Source organism: Larus michahellis, chromosome 6 (assembly GCF_964199755.1).
Source record: "Larus michahellis chromosome 6, bLarMic1.1, whole genome shotgun sequence".
Classification (NCBI taxonomy): Eukaryota; Metazoa; Chordata; class Aves; order Charadriiformes; family Laridae; genus Larus; species Larus michahellis.
In genome coordinates this window covers 11,299,779-11,318,164 of record NC_133901.1, presented here as the reverse complement: position 1 = coordinate 11,318,164, position 18,386 = coordinate 11,299,779, and the positions used below count along the sequence as shown (strand labels likewise).

Genomic DNA, 18,386 nt, shown 5'->3' with positions numbered 1-18,386 from the left:
CTCATTTGCCAGGTCCTGACACACCACGTATCTCATCTTTCTTGTCCTCAACACTTGAAACGAGGTACACACACAGTACCATCTTCAAGAAGAGAACGGAGCCAAAGATCCTCATTTCAAAGATGCAAAAGCTGTGGTTCTGCCCAGCAGCATCAGATGCCAAGGCTATGAAACGTCCCAGGGAAAGAGACTTCCATCATACAGAGCCCAGCTGTGTTCCGAGTGCAAACTTTTAACTGAAAAGCCACAACCAACATGTAGGCACTACTCTATTACAGGGACCTTAACCTAGATGCCATTGCCTGTTTCATAAGGAGCAACTCCCTGGAGAACTGGCTAGGCAGAAAAATTATGTTGGAGAACAAGCTCTGCTTTGTGCTCTGTTTTTGCTCCTCAAAATTCACCAGAATATCAGCAACTGAAACCTTGATCAGCTCCTACTTATCAAATAGGATACCTATACAGAAAATGAGCACTAGGTGGTCTCTGTCGTGATGCCTGCACCTAGCTGGCCACAGGCACGTAAACTTAAACATTTTCAGATAAGTAAGCATGCAAAGGGAGTTATGAAATTGATCACAAGTCACTGACAGCTGAATATAAAAAGAGCATTTTTCCATCAGCAGTTGTAGTCAGCTGCGTACTACAGGAGCAGCTTTCCTCAGGCTTTTGATCAATGGAAAAACAACTGGCTACCAGACACATCATGAGGGATTCTGCAAATACTAACTAATGCAGGACATTCTTCATTGCTAAGGTCTCTGTCTTTATCCCTAGCGATCCAAAGCGTACACCTCCTAGACTAGTTCAGGGCCAATCCAAGAGCCTATTTTGTTCTGGTATTTCAGTCAGAAGCTGCAACTGTATCCTCAAGCTGATGTTCTAGTTTTCAACTTCAAATGCTTATATTCAGGAGATATTCCATGCTCCTGCTGGAGAAGGGTTCTGTCTGTGTCAGGAACAGCACAGATGGAAAACATCCCAATGCCTTCCTGGTGTTTTGTACGCAGCAGTAACTAGCACAGCTGAGCACCACACCTACCTACCAGCTTCAGGGAAGAGGGCTAAAAGCAGGCTTGAGTACTTCATTAAGAAATTGTTATTCTAGGTCAGAAGAAGCAGCGTGCTGTATTGGAGGAAACCTGACACACTTGTACTCTACTGCCTGTTGCAGCTAATTACACGTCTCAGTGGGACCCATCACCTTCAGGTATCTGCAAAACCAGTTCGTATTCATGAAGACCCCAAGGGAAAACACTCTCTCTGCCCTTTCCTACAGTGGAAACATACACATCTGTTGTTAGCAAGGGATTCCTCATAACTGGCACCTAAGTGCTGCTAGATTAGTCCATCTTTGAGAGCAAGGAAGACTTTAAGAAAAGAAAATTACTCTTGAAACACATTGACAGGACTCAAAGAGACAGCTCCAGGAATCAATACAGTTTGTAGTTTTTTTCTGGAGGGGGGAACTGAGCATGATGGTTTAATCTTAATGGCCTTCGGTTAGCTCATTCAAACTTACTGTTTCCAGCTCTTTATGTGCATCCAAGGCAGTGGTTTCCCTGTCAGACTTCTCTTCCACTTTCTTCAAAATATTCTGCAATGGGAGGAAAGACTGTGTTAATTCTGATCCCAATCTGATAGCAAAGTCTTTGCTAGCCTCCAAGTTATTTCTAGCCATCAGCCTAATTACAGGATAGGTGACAGAGTAGAGCGACTCCCACCTCTTAGCTTCTCTTTTTCATTAAAACCTGCTCCTATCCGACCTTATGTCTAAAAGAAATATAGCAGGCAGACTCCTATTTCATAAATATAAATGAATAAATAAAAATAGTTAGAGCTGGCACTCACAGGCAGTGCTATTGGTAATCCCAGTGGGATAAGACCGTTTGGGAAGAAACTGCTTCCTCATCCCTAGAAGCATGTTCTCCAGCGCAGTGTTTAGACAAGCTGGCAAAGCACAGGGGGAAGACGGCTGACAGAGTCTGGTCCAAGTCACCATGATGTATTTACACATGGAGCATTTCCACGTTCTGCACTGTTCATCTGTATGTCAGCATCCCAACCGTCAGGCAGCTGGGTTGATGGACTGTTGCTACCCCATCTAGCAGCTTGACAAAGTTCCTCCTCAACTCTTTTGCTAAGAAAAAGCTATCTGGCAAATTCAGCGCTAATTTGGAGATGGTTTCTGAGTGACTGAAATCTTTTTTTCTATAGCTGTTGAGAACGTCTGATTCTGTGGAAGCACTGCATCCACCTCAAGTCTTGATCATGGCTGTATCTAAGCCTCATTCACAACTCCTGGAAAGGAAAATTCCAGGAATGATCCAGAAGACCTTTGGGAGCTAAAAGAGCAAAACTCTACCTGCACCAGCAGCTTGAGCCGAGTGATCCTTTGAAATGGCAGAATCAGGAATGAAGAAAAGGACAGGCCTTTGCACTTGGGATCCAGCTCCAGCTGAGAGATCAGTTCCCGGAAAGCTGGCTTGTCTTGGCTGAGAGGAGAGAGAGAAGGTGAGGTCTTTGAGTGCTACCCTACCTGTGACTCTGGTATGTGGCTGGTGACCCAAAAGCAGCTTGGTCCCACAAACAGCATCTTCCTGGCTTCCCCCAATAAGAGAAAAGAGGGGAGGAGGGGGCTGAATGCTTCTAGGTGTATTTTAGTTTGAATCTAGAACTATTTATAGTGTTGGGGGAGGGAAAAAAATAGACTTTTAATGTACAAGCCATGGTAGTGTTCACATGTGTTAGCACATCTAGCTCAGCAGCATACGCTGTGTGCGTAGGTGTGCGTGAATGGGGTGTGTGTCCAAGTAGATGAGTCAGAGGCATAATTATATATTTTTACACAGTTGGAACTCTGTGACAAGGTGAAATTCACACAGTCGTAAGAACAAGACAAGCCACAAAACAGCTCAAGCTTGGCTACTCCTGCCTGCTTAGCCGGAGGATGGAAATCATTATATGGCCTGAGAAGGGCATGGGCCATGCCCGGGCCTTCCCTGATGGTGTTTGCAGCAGGCAAGGGCATTGCTGAGCCATGGACACAGCTGCACAGAGCAGCCTCACGAGCCCCAGCTGCCTATGTCAAAGACAATACCTCTTGGCAACTGCAGGGCCCTGAGGAAGACTTACACTGCTGGAGTCCTGGCTAGCAGAAACAGCATGGCTGAGAAGGCATTGCTAACTATGCAAAACCTGCCTTTACCGCGTGGGACTCACAACAATCCAAGAGAAGCCATCGTAAGTGCTTCTCCCTGCTGCAGCAGGTACTTGTGCGATGGTGTGACTCACCAGGGCCACAGTAGAATGGACCTGCGTGTGTCTGGGGAACAGCCAAACTGGGGGAACTGTGACACACCTCAGGCTTCGAGCTCAGCCAAGTGCTGCAAAATCCTTCTGCTACCTAGGAGCCTGTGGAAGGGAGTCTATTCTTTTCAATTTGCTTTACGTTCTCCTGCAGACAAAAAAAAAATGCTGCCCTCTAAATTAATATCTAGGAATAACTCTATCTTCAACAGGTCCTTTTCAAGCTCAAATAATTGAGCCTATTGCTGCTTTGCTTCCGAGTGTTTAGCTAACAGCTCGAGGCAAACTGTTTATACTCTGCATTTATACTGATCACCTCTGACTGAAGGAAACCCTGCAGTACCCTCCTTTTGGAGAAAACAGTTGGCCTAGCTCAACCCCTTAAAATGGGGGTTTTTGCCTCAAAAGCTGGAGAGCAGAGAAAAGAAAGGATTAGGGCTTGTTACACTCCCCTGAACCAGCTGCTGCTATGGGGAAGAAATACAGTGCTGCATGTGCAATGGGCTGTCCCGAAAGAATCCAGGACGCTGTATCTAAAGAAAAATTAATTCTCCTGCTCAAAGACAAGCTTGTAGGGCACTCTTTGTTTTGAGATGGCATAAGAGTATTCCTACGAGGCCAAAAGATTTGCTAAACTTGAAAAATACTGCAAAAATATCTGGATTATATCCTGAGGCCTAGGTAACATCTGCATGTGTAACACCAGAATGTGAAGAAAATGGCGGGGTTTTTTTAAGAAAATTTTGTTGTTCTGAAAAAAAAAATAATTCTCAACTTTGGGTGGGTCAAATGCCTTGCTGAGAAGTCAGGTAAGTCAGTGGCTGTTCTTGTCATCAAAGAACTGTATTAGATTCTTGGCCTTTCAATCTCTTGTCACTACTTGCAGTTTAAAAACACATACACTTCACAAATGTCCCCCCTTGCGCACCATAAATATTTCCTACAGTTGGGAACTGCTGAGTCTGACTTTACTTGGTATGTCACTTGCATACTATATCACAGCACCCTTACTATAAAGCCTTTTAATTGTGTTTTCTTTTTAGAGGTGCAGTGAAAAATCAGTGAAGTGGGAAATCCTGTTTCTGTGCTATCCAGCCCTTTCTCATAAATATCAAAATTACAGCTAAATCTGTGGCCTATACAGTTTTGCAAAATAATTTAGCATCGAGCACTGGAACTCACAGAAGCTGCTTGTAAGCTCTCTCCTGGTAGGTCTGGTTGGAGACGTAGGTGATGTACACAGAGAAGTGATTAACTGTATGCTGGTAGACAATATCGCACACATCCGAGATCACAATATTCTCTTCCACCCGCTGCTCGAGGTCCAACAGGAAGCTAGATGAGAAACCCAGCGCTCATATTAATTGTGACCTGTCTGTCCCAGGTAGTTCCCAGCAGAAGCCCTTGGGGTTCAAAGCAATGAATACATCCACAGGGTCTTTGAAAAGACAGTAGGAAACAGACTGTCCCTAGTCAGCTCCTCCATCCCTCTACAAATGAGGTTAGCTAAAGCGATGTCATTCAGCTGGACAAAAATCCAGCAGCAGTTTTCTTACCGCTCACTAACAGCCATGACATCCAGGACGTTGGAGAAGAGGATGTGGGCCTCAGACTGGTGTAAGATCTTTTTCAGACGTTCGTTCTCCATGAAGTGAGACACCAGCAGATTCAGACTCTTGTAATATGAGGCTTCGGAAGTAACCAGCTCAAACATGGCCTGTGGAAGAATCCAGAAGGAAAGAAGGAAATCAGCAGGTACCTTCTAATTCTGCAGAGAGGCACACATCATGTTAATGAGAACATCCGTGCTGCACACAGTCACAGACCTTGCACCCACCCTCCAGGCCCAGAGTATGGGGAGAGGTAAGCGCGCAACGCCGTTTGCCACGTGTTACACAGGATAGTGACTTGAACAGGGAAGACTTCCTCCCTCAAACATCAGCCCTGGCTTCTTCTGTTTCTCTCCTAAGTTGTTTGGCCACATTTCCTTCCACTGAATCTCTCCAGCAGAATTATCTTTTTTTCTCATTACATATAAGCAGCCTGATTTTGTGCACATGCACACATAAGAGCACTTCATGGGCTCCCTCCTTCCTTCCTAGCGTCACTCAATCTTGACGTGAGGCTGCTCCAGGCACTGGCCCCCTCTATGTCCACTCATCGGAGTCCTACACTTTCACCTCCCTTTTGGGGAGTTCCCCTTGGCAGCCCCCTTACACCCTCACACCCTCTGCTGCTCTGCTCGTTGTCGTTTATTGTGCTACCCAGGAGGGTCTCTCTGCCCCCTCCACACTCCAGTTTTGGAAAAACTGTGGTGTAGGGGCTGGACTGTACAACACCCAGCACACTGCAGCCCCAGCGTGCAATACATGCTCCTTGGGGCACAGCTAACACAAATACACAGCTGTGATGCTCCAAGCCTCTGTGTTTTCCCTGACCCGAAGGAAATACAGCTGTAACTGTCTAAGTTACTCCCTGGCCAACCCTGGCCGTACACTTTTCTGACCCAATTCACCAAGGACTGCAACAGGACACCATGGTTCTCAACTAGGATCGTATGCCATAAATAATCTCCAAATTCCAGCCCTTGCTTCTCCTGTTAAAAGAGAAGTCTCCAGTGCAAAGCCTGGCTTCCTCAGGCTAGGGATGTGGTCTGGGGAAGCAGAAAGACAAATTCATGGTTTGGTTCATACATAAATCACGAGTTAATGAGACAAGGATGTAAAACCTTCTGCCCAACAGCAGGTGCTGCAGTCCACTATTGCCACACAGAGTTCACTTACTGTCCAGGCAAGTGTTTGTTGTCTTTGTTCAGCAGTAGATAAAAAAGGCAATTATTTACACAACTACTGAGTCCGTTAGTTGAAGTTAGATTAATTGTCAATTCTCACAAGGGCTTCAAAGTGGTGAAAAATAATTTGATCCTTCAGAGGTCTCTTGATGAAGGTGCATCTTGTGCTCCTTGTCCTGGGGCTGGCCCATGCTGCTGCTACTGAAAGGGGAACCTCCTGGTAGCTCAGTGAAAATTTCACTTCCTTGCACCTAAAGCTGCTTTGACCCTTAAACCCTAATCCCAAGCCAAGCGCCCCTTACTGCCCACAGCTCTTCCACTGCACCCCACTGAGGGTGGAAGTTGGCCAGGCAGTGCGGGTGACAGCTCTCGGAGGCTGTGAGGACCCAGCTAGAGTCAAGGAGATCCAACAGAGCAGCAGGCTGTGCTGTGAGTATGGAAAAGTATCTTCCAGATTAGCTGAGGCTCTTTCTTGTGGCTTGGTTGGTCTTTTTTGGGGTTGTTTTAAATTTTTTTTTTCTTTTTAAAGAAATTATTTGAAACTCTCTGCTGATCGGTTTTTGGCCTTTTCCTGGAAATATCGCTATGCATCACAGAAGAACGTGAGGTACAGAGACCTGCGTTATATTTCTGACTCTGTGCAGCAGTCCAAGATCTGGGAAGACAGGCACAGCCAGGAGCAACTGTTACTCAATACAGAGCTGCTCTAAGTATCAGCTGAAGTGACATTTCAGCTCTTTGCAGGGTTGGTAGCCTAGGAAATACTCCCAGTGGGCAGTTAAGTCAAATAGGTGGTCCCTTCCTGTACAAGAGGAGGAGGCCATGGTCCCAGGAGACAGAGCAAAGGGTGTGGGTAGAACTGAAGGTACTTCATCAGTGCACACAGAACAGCTGGTGTTTAAGGAGTAAGATGATGTTTTGTGGTTTTTTTTTCAAGGTCAGATTCCCAATGAGAAAAGCAGAGGAGTATCAGCTTGGCTTCTCCCAACAGCTTCACCAGGGCACCAGGTGAACCCAAGAGAGAACCTATTCCTCTCTCTCTGCATGACTGGCTAGGTCCTAAAAGCACCTCTGACAGCTTTAACTGTACCTTTTTATTGGATAAATAAGAGGAAAAGAGGAAATAGGTAAAGATACAACAAGGAATAAGACAGGACATGCTGGGACAACCTCTCCCTTCCAGGTATCCTGGGGATTGATAGCACCAGTCATTTTGCACTGCAGCTTTCCAGACACTCCAAACCAGGATTTGTTTTCTGCTAGGTTTGATTGCAGAATGGCCATGACAGGCAAGATAAGAATTGCCGCTCTACCACAGCCTTTAAACCCTCAGACAACTTGCTTAATCTAGAAGGTTGCTTCCTGATCTGCACAAGCCCGTCTGCCTTTGTTTGGAGAAATTAATTTACGTGTGTTGGCTGTTCAGCATAGTGGGGGGTGCTAGACCTGCATGGGCACAGGCAGAGTGCAAGCCATACTAGAGAAATAATGAAATCCATAGTGAAAATATCAATGCACAGGGTTCTGATTTAAAGGAGATGCTAGAAAAATAAAGAACATGTCCACTGCTAGAAGTCTTCACAGCATGTGCAAGGCATAAGTTTCTTAATTTACTTTAGAGATCCAGCTGGTCCTCTGCAGACCCAAAGTACCAACTCCAAGCAGCCGATTGCTGTTTCCCTTTAGAATGGTAAGTATGAGCTGCAAACCTCCTAAACTGGCACCAAACGTCCAACCATGCGATGCAATGATGTGAGCTCTGTGGAATAACTGAATTTTGCTATCTCTAAACGGTCACTAGAAAAAAAACAAACCATGAGCCTCTGGTCTCAGAATTGCAAAACTAACTAGGAAAAAAATTGAACTAAATGTCAATTGAAGTAATGCTATCTTCCTGAGTTTACAAATAGTCTGAAACTATCTCTTGGAAACATGACCAACACTATTCCGTAAGTCCTCTGGGTCATTAACTTCATGAAATTGAGTCATGTAAAAGCTATACTGATCATTTTCATTGCTTATGTTTTGGCAGAGAGACTGAGAAAGGAAAAGAGAAGCAAAGCCCAAGGAAGAAGGAAATGTAGAAGATAAAATGGGAGAAAAATTAAGAATCAACAAAGACAAGAGTAAGTAATCCTACAGACTAATTCCTATTGAGACAATACAGTGTTTTATTGCATAGATTGGGAATATCTGTTCCCAATGGCCCTGCTCTCTCCATGTAAAACACCAGGTGAAGAAGCGGGAATTCTGGTCTCGTCTAGGAGGGATGTTGCTCTGATACGCCATAGCGTTGGCTGTGACCAGCTCTCAGACCTGGTTGCCTTCACAGGGCCAGTCTGACATCTGCCTGCTAGAAGTGCAGTAAGTCCAACACGAGAGCTCTCTGGGGGCTTGAAATCTAAGGTTTGCTCAAAGAAGGAAAAGAAATATTTTCTGGACATTTTCGTGAAAATGGAACACAAGACAGCCTTCCTGTCAAACGCGTTCTTCCACACAGAGGCTATGTCACCAGTGCACACAACGAGGTTCAAGTCCCTCTTTTGCTTGAGCAAAGAATATTTTCAGAGCAGCAGCTCTCTGATCTAAATTCATACTATGACACACGGTGCAGATTAGTCTGTCTCTGTCCCTTTTTCTAACACCAAGTGACCTGAATCCAAATAATCCCTGGCAAAAACTTTATCAAAGCTCATACATCTCAGCAAAAAAGATTCAGTTCAAAGACTGAGAATACTTCGCTGAACTGTTTTTATTAGTAAATTGGTTTGGATGATTTCCACTCAGATCAGAATCTCCTACAACATAGAAGATGAAGACGATGTAGAAAAATCAATAGCAAGAAGAAAAGGACAAAATGAAGAAACTATGCGGTAAATAAAACAGGGAAAAACTGTTCATTTGTTCCTCCTGCTACATGCACGTTGCCTGTCATCTCCTTCACGTTGACTCCATGTTGGAACACAAACAGCATTTCTTTTGGATTATTCTTGCATCATTACATTTTCTAGATAGTTAAAAGAAAGCCCTTGGTGATTCATGTTTTGCTGTGTTTGATGCTCAACAGATGTCTGGATAATTAAAACTACCCTATCAGTGACTTAGTCATTCTGATAATTATTCCAGTAGCACATAATTTTCGTATTTCCCTGACCTCTGTGGTCTGTAACATGTCTTTTGCTTTTTCTGTTGTTTTCTGCACTTGCACACACTTTTTTTGTGACACTTGTAGTTGTCGTTTTACATCTTGCTACTGTCACATTCGCTTCAGATGACAAAGGCTGGTGTGGCAGAGGCCATCGCTGTCTGAACTCCGTTTGAGTTCCCAGGGCTAATGGGCCGTGCTGACACATTTTATTTTTTTTTTGCTGAAACTGCTGGGAGTGGATATGGTTTGGGGTTTTTTTGTGTGTTTTCTTTTCCTTCCTGAAACACCATTTTCTGGCACATTTGTTCCAATCAGGACAATGACAAATTGCCTTCCATGACACTTTTCAAGCATCCATTGCTCTTCCAGTCAAGTTTCTTGTTTTGATGCTTGAAAAACACCTGTGTCTTGTTTTTTATCTTGTATTGATAACCTGCTGAGTCGTTTTCTGTCATCGCCAACAACAACGACTGATTCCTCCTCTTGTTCCTGTCTCTTTCATTTTACAGATTACTGCAGACGAGCAACTTTTTCTCTGACTGCTTAAGCCCTGCACCATCGCAGATATGGTGGTATTCCCTTCCTCAGCTGTGAACAGGGGTGTTTGCTTCAACTTTCTTTCTATTTGCGTACTGGTATTCCTCCCTGTGGTCTAAACAATACTCCTGTTCTACCTTTCCTGGCTGAAGAGCTGCAAGCTCTTCCAGTCCCTGTGTCTGCCACAGCTTTGAAGATAAAATGGGTCAGAAAGGTACAATTTTGTCCTTAAGACATTTAGTCCAGAATTTCTGCTGCCCTGTACTTCAGGTAAATTCCTCCAATTCTCCTTCACGAAGCTGAACTCTCTACATTCACTTGATCAAGCCCTCGTGTACAACTCACACTCCCAAATCATGTCCAACGTGAGTACAGTTCCAGCATAGCAGGAGCAAGCCGTGCTTGCTTATAGCAAGGCTGAATTCAATATCATCTCTTTTAATTGCCTCAGTGGTTTCTTCAGCCCTCCTTGTTTTCCCTCCTTGACTCTCATCACAAAGCAGATCCTCCACTTTATCTATTCAACGTTCAGCCAATTTCACAGCTTTCTGGCTTTGAGTAATTTTATAATCTCTTACTGTGCTAATCCCAGAACAAACAGGAAGAAAATTTCAGCTCTGATAAACTAACATCGGGGAAAGCACAGCACTTCTTTAAGGCAGCACTGTCCCATCTCCATCTGCTTTATTTCTCTTGTTACTTAGGCAGAGAGAAGAAAATTTAGCACAATTCATGTTTGGGTTTAGCAGCACAGAGATTTTTTGCTTAAAACATCTACAGGTAACAAACGTAACTCAACAGAAATGGCAGGTTTTGAAATCTATAATGCAAACCTTTAAGTTAATGCTTTTCTGTAAAAGACTCTTCATTTTGACGCAGAAGGAAAAAGAAAAGCTTGTAATTTTTCAGATGCCAGATTGTGTTTGTAATGCTGGCAGACAGAAGCACCGTGTTTTGCCAGGTAAACAGAACAAATCTGATACAGGAATAACCAGTGCAGAAGAAGAACATGGAAAAGCAACAAATAACTTTAGTCACCTTCAGCCGTAACCCTGACACCAACAGCCTGTGTGTTTGCCAGGCTGTATAAACACCCTGGACAAACACCGGTCCCGTCCACTAAGGGTGTGAGTAACACAGCCCTGCCCATCACACCCCTGCAGCTCACAAGATCAGCCTTTCCATGGTAACCATGAAGTTACAGCCTTGGCAGGAGTAGGGTGGCCCTGTCTACACAAGGGATTCATAGATGTCGATTGCGCAAATCCATGTGAACTCAGGGGGAACTCCTCACACCCTGAGATGCTCTTCAGCACTTTGGGTACAATCTCACGAGCCAGGGCTGAACAGATACACTGCCACAACGGTCTCAGCAGAAGCAATCCTGGCACAGGAGTATAGTAGGACTCACAGGATCGAGCCTTTGAAGGCCCACTGCCCACATTACAACGCACACCACGCACTAAACAAGGCTCGTTCGTCTCCACTGCTGGCTACAAATGCAGTGCTACGCACTGACAAGGAGCACGCATGCTCCCCATGCTATCCAAAATAGCAACCAGTTGTAAATTGTTGTGTGACTGATGTTTTCATTAATTGCGGCAGCTACCCCCACCTACTCCTTTCACTGTTTGATGCAGCCCTATAAATTTACAGCGTATGACTCTTAAACAGTGATGTCACTGTATGGCTCAAAGGCGAATATAGAATATACCTGTCATTATTTTTTTACTGCTTTGCATAAGACTCCAAGTAACAACGTTTAAAAATAAAGAAGCCTATCAACCCCCATCTCTTCCCTTTCCATTAATGCCATCATATTTAAAACAGATTACAGTTAACAGTTGAATTCTTCTAAAATTCCTGATGGAAAGTATGTATCCTGCTAGTAACTTCAGAAGAGGCTTAATGTGCACTGGGTACCAAAAGCTCTATTGCAAGAGCCTCTTGATTATCCTTCCCTCCCTTTGCAAATTGCTCCTAACGCTGAATCAGAAAAGGAAAAAGAAGTTCTTTTTTTGCTACAGACATGTCCAGCAGCAATAGCATATTGAAAAACATCTGTAGTTTCAAAAAAAGAGTAAGTGGTGCTAACCAGTGCAACACAAAGAAGTACTCAGCAGGGCAAGGCTTGTCTGTGACTGCTATGAAGCTTTTTATTTTTAAATTTTAATCATCTGACTTAATTCACTCTCACTCTTAAGCAGAGTTAAGAAACACTCCACCTTCCCCCATTACCTCCTGCAGCTTGATCTCATCTGGCTGGAGGATGCTGAGGACCCCGCTGCTCCGGATCTCGGGAAGATCCTGCCATAAGTTGAACCTGGAGTTGGAGTTCCTCAGCAAACTGATTTGTGGTGGAGCTTTGTTTTCGGTTGTACTTGTAGGTTCTGCTTCAGATGGGGTTTCCTCGCTGGGGGAACTCTCCTCAGGGTCTGTCTGTGAATCCTGCAGTCGTCTGGTTTCAATCTCCTGGCGCGTAGATTTATCTCGATATTCCTGATACAAGAGCCCTAGGAGGCAACATTAACAGGTCTGAGAGGCTACAGCTGAACAAGAGTAGAAACGTATTGTGGGGAAGGATATTTGTTTTGCATTAGTTCACCTCAGCAGAGGTGAGAGAGATCCCTTCCGTGCTGAGCGAAAAAGCCAATTATGGCATTCCTATTTCAGCCAGAAGTGGAAACTATAAATGGAAGGCCATTTCTAAATCTAAAGTGTTGTCAACAATCTGCTCTCACAAAACATTTAGTAACACAGTCAGATGAATCCATGATCAATCGGAAGGCATAAAAGAAGCGGTTTGTTATTTGCCAGGCTTTTAAATGTTTCTTTTAAACCTTGATTTTCTCTGCAATATTATTATATAGTTTTATAGTTATATAGATTGATAGGTATGTGTAAGCGTGCGTCTGGAAAAATAATACTGCACACATTGAAAGTACTTTCACGGCCATCAAACTGCTCCTTTAAAATCCTGAAGGAGGAGACACTGAGTGGTAAGGCATTGGACAGGCGAAGCACTGTGACAACTAGCTACAGTTACTAATTTGTTTTGATATTGACTTAGTGGTTAGCCTTGGATAAGTTGCTCCATTTCCTTCTGTTTTCCTTCTCAGTTTCTATGAGGACTGAAGATACAAAATTAACATTGGAAAGGTCCCTGAATGCCACAGCACTAAGGAAGAGGCTCTGAATCCACACCATTTTGCGGCACATCAATTACGCGAGGTGTCTTCTGAGTTTCAATTACTAACTTCAGGAGCAGACAAAATTACACACAATTTGCCCCCACCCCTGATTTCAACTGACAGCATGAAAAAGGTAGGAACTCTGAAATTCCTTGGCCATCTTTATAAGATCTTTTGTCTCTCCCAGGGCTTTCTAACTGCCCCATTTCTCTTTCTGAGCCATCTGTAGGACCCAGAATATTAATTGCTTGAATATAAAATGTAATTTAGAAAATATTAAAAGACAAGAAAGCATGAGCCTACTCTGAGTCATTCTCATCACTTACTCAAATTGAAGGAGCGCAATTTACATTATCTCCCTTGATTTATACTTGAATTGCAAAGTGTAACATGCATCAACAAAGAGAAAAGTCCTTGATGTTAAAAAAAAGAAAACAAACCCTATGTAATTTATTTTGTCCGAATCATTAGGGGTTAAAATCTATCCAGTCACATGCATTCATGATATTGGATCTCAGAAGCAGATTCTGTGTGTAATAAGGTGAGAGACAACTGGGTCAGGAGTTTGTCCAGGGAGGGCAGAAACACAGATGTTACTGCCTATTAAATCTCTGGGCCAGTCTTCATGAGGCTCTGTACCAGTCACTGTTAAAACTATATCAGAAATATGCTGGGGAAAAGCACAGGCACAAAGGACAGCATTACTGCAGTCTGCGAGCGTATCCTGTTATCTGTTCTCCCTGGAAAGATGTTCAACACCGGATTAAAATAGCAATAAGGGTAGCTGTGCCTAGGAAACTGTACAGTCTTCTGTTAGCTTCCTACACGCTAACTGAAGAGAGGAGACTTCCCATGAAGTTCTGCATGCTGCTACTGCTACTTATATAATTTCTCTCTGCGTCAACTAGGCTTATATGGCTTTCCTAAGCATTTCTGCCTGTTATTCAGCATCGGTGAGGGTGCTGAGGATGTGGTGGGGTGGAAAGGCTCCTTCAGGAACGGAGCAGAGCGCCTGTTAAATCGAAGCTGCTTTCAGTGGTACTGTTGTGTAAAGCTCAGAATAATTATACTTGCAGTGTCTGATTGTACAGCCATGTTGTGCTCGTGGGTCTGCCCCACAAGTCAAAGGTAATTAAGGATATTTTGGGTAAGGGGGATTTAGTGTCCCTTGTGCAGATCTGGAGAGAAGCCCTGTAAAAAAGATCCTCAAAATGAATTTTCCCTTTGCTTTTACGGAAATAAAATCCAGACAACAAAACTTGATTTTGTTTCCAGGTTCCCTGCCTGACCAACCAAAAAGAGAAGAACTACAGAGCTTTCAGTGGCAGGCAAAGGCAAATATGGACACGGGGAGATCGGATTGACTAAAGGCATCTACCACCAGAACTCGGTCAGAAATTACAGCAAGGTAACTCATTTTAAGGAGGGAGCTGAAGAGAGACTGGCTAAAGCTCTACCACAGACAGCAATGTGGGGAGGAAGCAGAAAGGTGGTACCAGGAGAAAAACAAATGACAGCTAGATGTTTAGACAGAAGAAGGGTAGGAAAAAACAAAGAGGGTTGTGCTAGCAAGAATAAAAGATATCCTCGCTATCTTGGGGTAAAAGGTCCATCCATCTGTCGGTAAAGAGGTTACAATGGGTAGAGCAAAGGCTTACATGAGAGCGCGAGAGAGACAGAAGCCATACAAAAGCCTACTCTAGATGAAGCAGGAGACGGTCACGGCCCAGGACGAGTGGTATAACGGATGCAAGGTCAGGGAACAGGGTTTTGACATGTTGAAAGGAGAGCAATGCATTTGGGAACTGACTGAATGTGTAGAAAGAAGCTGAGATCAGTAAGTGAATGTGACTCAGAAGACACGAGGATTTAGAAAATGCTTACATTTAGTAAGTGAACGAGTACAAAATGTCAGAGACCTGTATGAGCTCCATTCATTGCTTAATGTCCCAATTGTCCCTACTGTGACCTGGCTAAAGGTTAACCATATGGTCAGATCATGGGTTTGGTGTCACCTATTGACTTAAGTGGTTAAGGCTGATCTTCCTAAGGGGTGTTTACATAGTTTGTGTAGTACATAATAGACTTTTTCCTTTGTGTTTATTCCATTTAATTTTGCTGTCTCCCTTCCCAGCTCCCTCAAAAACTGAGAGGGGAATTGAAAAACTAGTTACTAATTGTGGAAAATGCTCGCCTTAGAGAGTTCACAGTGCTCTTAAAGTAAACGTTATTACATTGAAAGCTATGTAAAATCTCAGGAGGTTCAGAGACATTTTCTCTGAAATTCTCTGCTCCAGTTTCAGGCAAAAAGTCCATTAATGCCTCAAAGGCAGGAGGGAGGGAAGGGAGCGAGTGTGCTCCAGCCATTTGAAACAACCTCTCTGTTGGGGATTAGCGTAGCATCTCTGGTTGTCAAAACCCTGTCTCCTCCATCAAGGTGCAACAGACCTACTTGCAGTTACACGGACGTGTGCAGAGCGATCACACGGCTTCCCTCTGATATACAGCTCATAAAAATACATATCAATATAGCAACTGGGTTGCTGTGAAGTTCTGATGGCTTTTAGTATTTTTATCATGCTTCTTAGTAGCACAGTCCCAGTAAACTGACAACGTATTGACACCTCTGTCTTGGGAGATTAGTGCCTCCACAGCCAAAAGCAAGTAACAGATCTGGCAACATCTCTGCAAATTGTTCACCGCTTTCCTCCAGAAGGCCCCGAACTCCGCTGTTTTGTCTGACAGACACTAGCAGGCTGTTGGTTTCACAGCAGCCTTTTTCCCCAGCACTGTCCCGCTGGTATCAGGTGCTCCACGAGTCAGCCCTGCCCGCCACAACCTCACACCAAACTGCAGCCGCTCTCCTGTCCCAGAGACAGGGTGAGAAGCTTCCTCGTCCCTGCCAGGAAGGTTTGCCTTGCTGCTCATGAGAATTATCTGATATTCCCATGCAAAGTCCTACATTCCTCCCTCTAGATTCAAGTATCCTTCAGTTTCGTTTCCTGAAATTGAACAGAACCGTTTAAAAAATGAAGCTTCTATTTTCCCACCGTAAAACCTGCCTCAGGGTGGGGATTAATTTTGCAGTTGCCCAAATCTCTCTGAGGGATGTTGCAATTCAGATGTGGGAAACCAAGAAACAAGCCGTGAAGGTCCTCTCCTCGTCCCACCAAAAACAAAAAAAATATTAAAAAATATCACAAGAGGAAAAGCGTAACAGGTTCTCTCTTCCACAGCAACCCTGATAACCTCAACTCTGCCTTTACCAAGAGACCACAAATGATAAAAAAACCCTTACTCCTCTGTTGCAAATGCTACACTAGCGGCTGTCACAGATACACACTGACCCTGGTGCATCCAGCTAGCGTCCAACAGGATAGCTGACCCACTGCTTCAGTCCTACGCCTTTTTGGAGTATGCAAAATCAGATTTCAGGAGGAAGTTGGCTGTAGCCTTAACTACTATGTAAGTACAAGAAGTAATCGTTGTTTATGAATGGAGGTAAAGGTGCTGAGCGACTGATCTAAATCACCTGCCAGGCAGCCTGCAAACCCGCTGCCCCTGCAGAGAGCAAAAAGCCACCACTGAGGGTGTGATTACCATGTTTGAAACTGACAGAGAAAGGTTTTCCCAGCAAGGACAGGTCCGATCTGGGTTCCATTCGCTAAACTCTGCCGGTTTGAGGGATTTCAGTGGGGCGGGAGGCGGCGGCTGGGCTGTGGTGAGGGGCCCGTCCGGCCGCGGCGGCACCTCTAGGGGCTGCTGTGCTGCCGCCAAGCGCGGGCAGCGGGACAAGTTGTGATAGAGCGCGGCGGCCGCACCCCTACCCGGGCCGGGGGGCACACAGCGACGCGGGGGACGGCTCCTTACCGATGTGCTCGATGAGGTTCCTCCAGGAATCGGCCGTCATGGGGTGGGCGGGCGGCGGCGCCTCGGCGGTGGCGGCGGCGGGGCTCTCCTCAGCGGCGGCAGGGGGCTCCCTGTGGGAGGCGGAGGTGCCCTCAGCCGCGGCGGCGGGGCAGGGCCCCCTCCGCCCCCGAGCGCGGCCCCTCGCCTAAACCCCCCCCTCCAAGTATCCACCTCCCCGCTCACCTGCCGGGCTGTCCCGCCGAGCCGTCCTGGTCGAGGGCGCAGGCGGCGCTGAGCGCCGCGGCCAGCAGCTCCATGGGCGGCGGCGGCAGGCGGCTGCCGAGCAGCTCCAGCGGCAGCGGCGCGGGGCTGGGGGAGCCCGGGCGGTTGCCACGGTAACGGGGGTAGGAAGGCAGCAGCCTGCGCGGGAGGCAGAGGGGAGCTGCGGCCACCCCCGGGGCGCCCCCGCAGCCCCCCGAGAACCTCTGAGCCCCCGAACCCCCTCAGAGCCTCCCCTCAGAGCCACCCACTCAGGCATCCCCGGGGGCTCCTCGCCCAAACCCCCTCAGAACCCTTTCTGGCTCTCTCCCCCAGATCCCCGCAGAGCCCTCTCAGAGCCTCCCCTCAGACCCGCCCGGCATCCCCGGGAGCTCTTCCCCCAAATCCCCACAAAGCCCCCTCAGAGCCTTCCCTCAGACCCCCCGGCACATCCCCAGGGGCTCTCCACCCAAATCCCCTCAGACCCTTCCCAAACCTCCTCAGAACCCCCTCGGGCTCTCCCCCCAAAATCCCCACAGGGTCCCCTCAGACCCCCTTCAGGCACCCCCACAGATTTTCCCTATAGTGCCCCCTCAAAATCCCCTCAGGACCTCCCCTCGGGCTCCCACAAGCCCCTCAGAGCCCCCCAAGGAGCTGTGCCTCAAGGAGCCCCTAGCCCCTCACAGCTCCTCTCCGTTTTCCCAGATCTCCCCACCGAGCTCCACCAAGTCCCCAGGGAGCCCCCTCAGCCTTCCCCAAATCCCTCCTGAGAGCCCTTAGAGCTTCCCAACCCTGCTCCCTCAGAGCCCCTTCGGAGCCCCCCCGAACTCATCCCTCAGAGCTCACACCCGACCCCTGAGCCCCCACCTCCAGCCCCTCGGAGCCCTCCTGCAGACCCTCTCGGAGCCTCCAAAATCCTTTCCGAGTCCCCACAGACACAAACTCCCCTCGGAGTCCCCGACTCCCTGCAGCCCCCCACCTCTGCCCGCAGAGACCTCCTCAGCCCCCCGGCTCCCCTCCAGCGCTCCAGCGCAGGTCCCTCCTCCGGCGGGAGCCTGCCTCCCTCCTCCCCAAGGGCCCCCCCAAAGGCAGCAATCCCTGCCCCAGGGACCCCCCACCTTCCCAGGCACCCCTACCTCCATCCCCCCACTCTCCTGCAGAGAGCCTCCTTCCTCAGATGCAGGGAAGCCCCTTCTCCATCCCCTCCCTCCCCAGCAAGGCACCCTCCCCCAGCAAGCACCCACACACCCCCATCCCACCCCGTGCGCCATCCCGGCCCCTCTCCTCCATGCACAGCCCTGAC

At 46.6% G+C, this 18,386-nt stretch overlaps 1 protein-coding gene across 7 annotated transcripts in view; it reads right to left on the bottom strand.

Moving 5' to 3' along the window:
• NGEF (neuronal guanine nucleotide exchange factor) overlaps window positions 1-18,386 on the bottom strand; it is a 41,272-nt gene that overhangs the window by 10,110 nt on the left and 12,776 nt on the right. For 4 of the 7 annotated variants that reach the window (XM_074590932.1, XM_074590933.1, XM_074590934.1 and 1 more), the window contains 7 exons: window positions 17,069-17,245; window positions 16,847-16,956; window positions 12,024-12,298; window positions 4,866-5,026; window positions 4,492-4,644; window positions 2,366-2,495; window positions 1,523-1,597 (listed from right to left, as the gene is read on the bottom strand). In XM_074590932.1, coding sequence (XP_074447033.1) covers window positions 1,523-1,597; window positions 2,366-2,495; window positions 4,492-4,644; window positions 4,866-5,026; window positions 12,024-12,298; window positions 16,847-16,956; window positions 17,069-17,245 — 1,081 coding nt within the window. Of the gene's footprint in view, window positions 1-1,522; window positions 1,598-2,365; window positions 2,496-4,491; window positions 4,645-4,865; window positions 5,027-12,023; window positions 12,299-16,846; window positions 16,957-17,068; window positions 17,246-17,950; window positions 18,139-18,219; window positions 18,291-18,386 lie in introns of those variants that run through there. The other 3 variants (XM_074590935.1, XM_074590937.1, XM_074590938.1) reach the window with 3 other exon arrangements.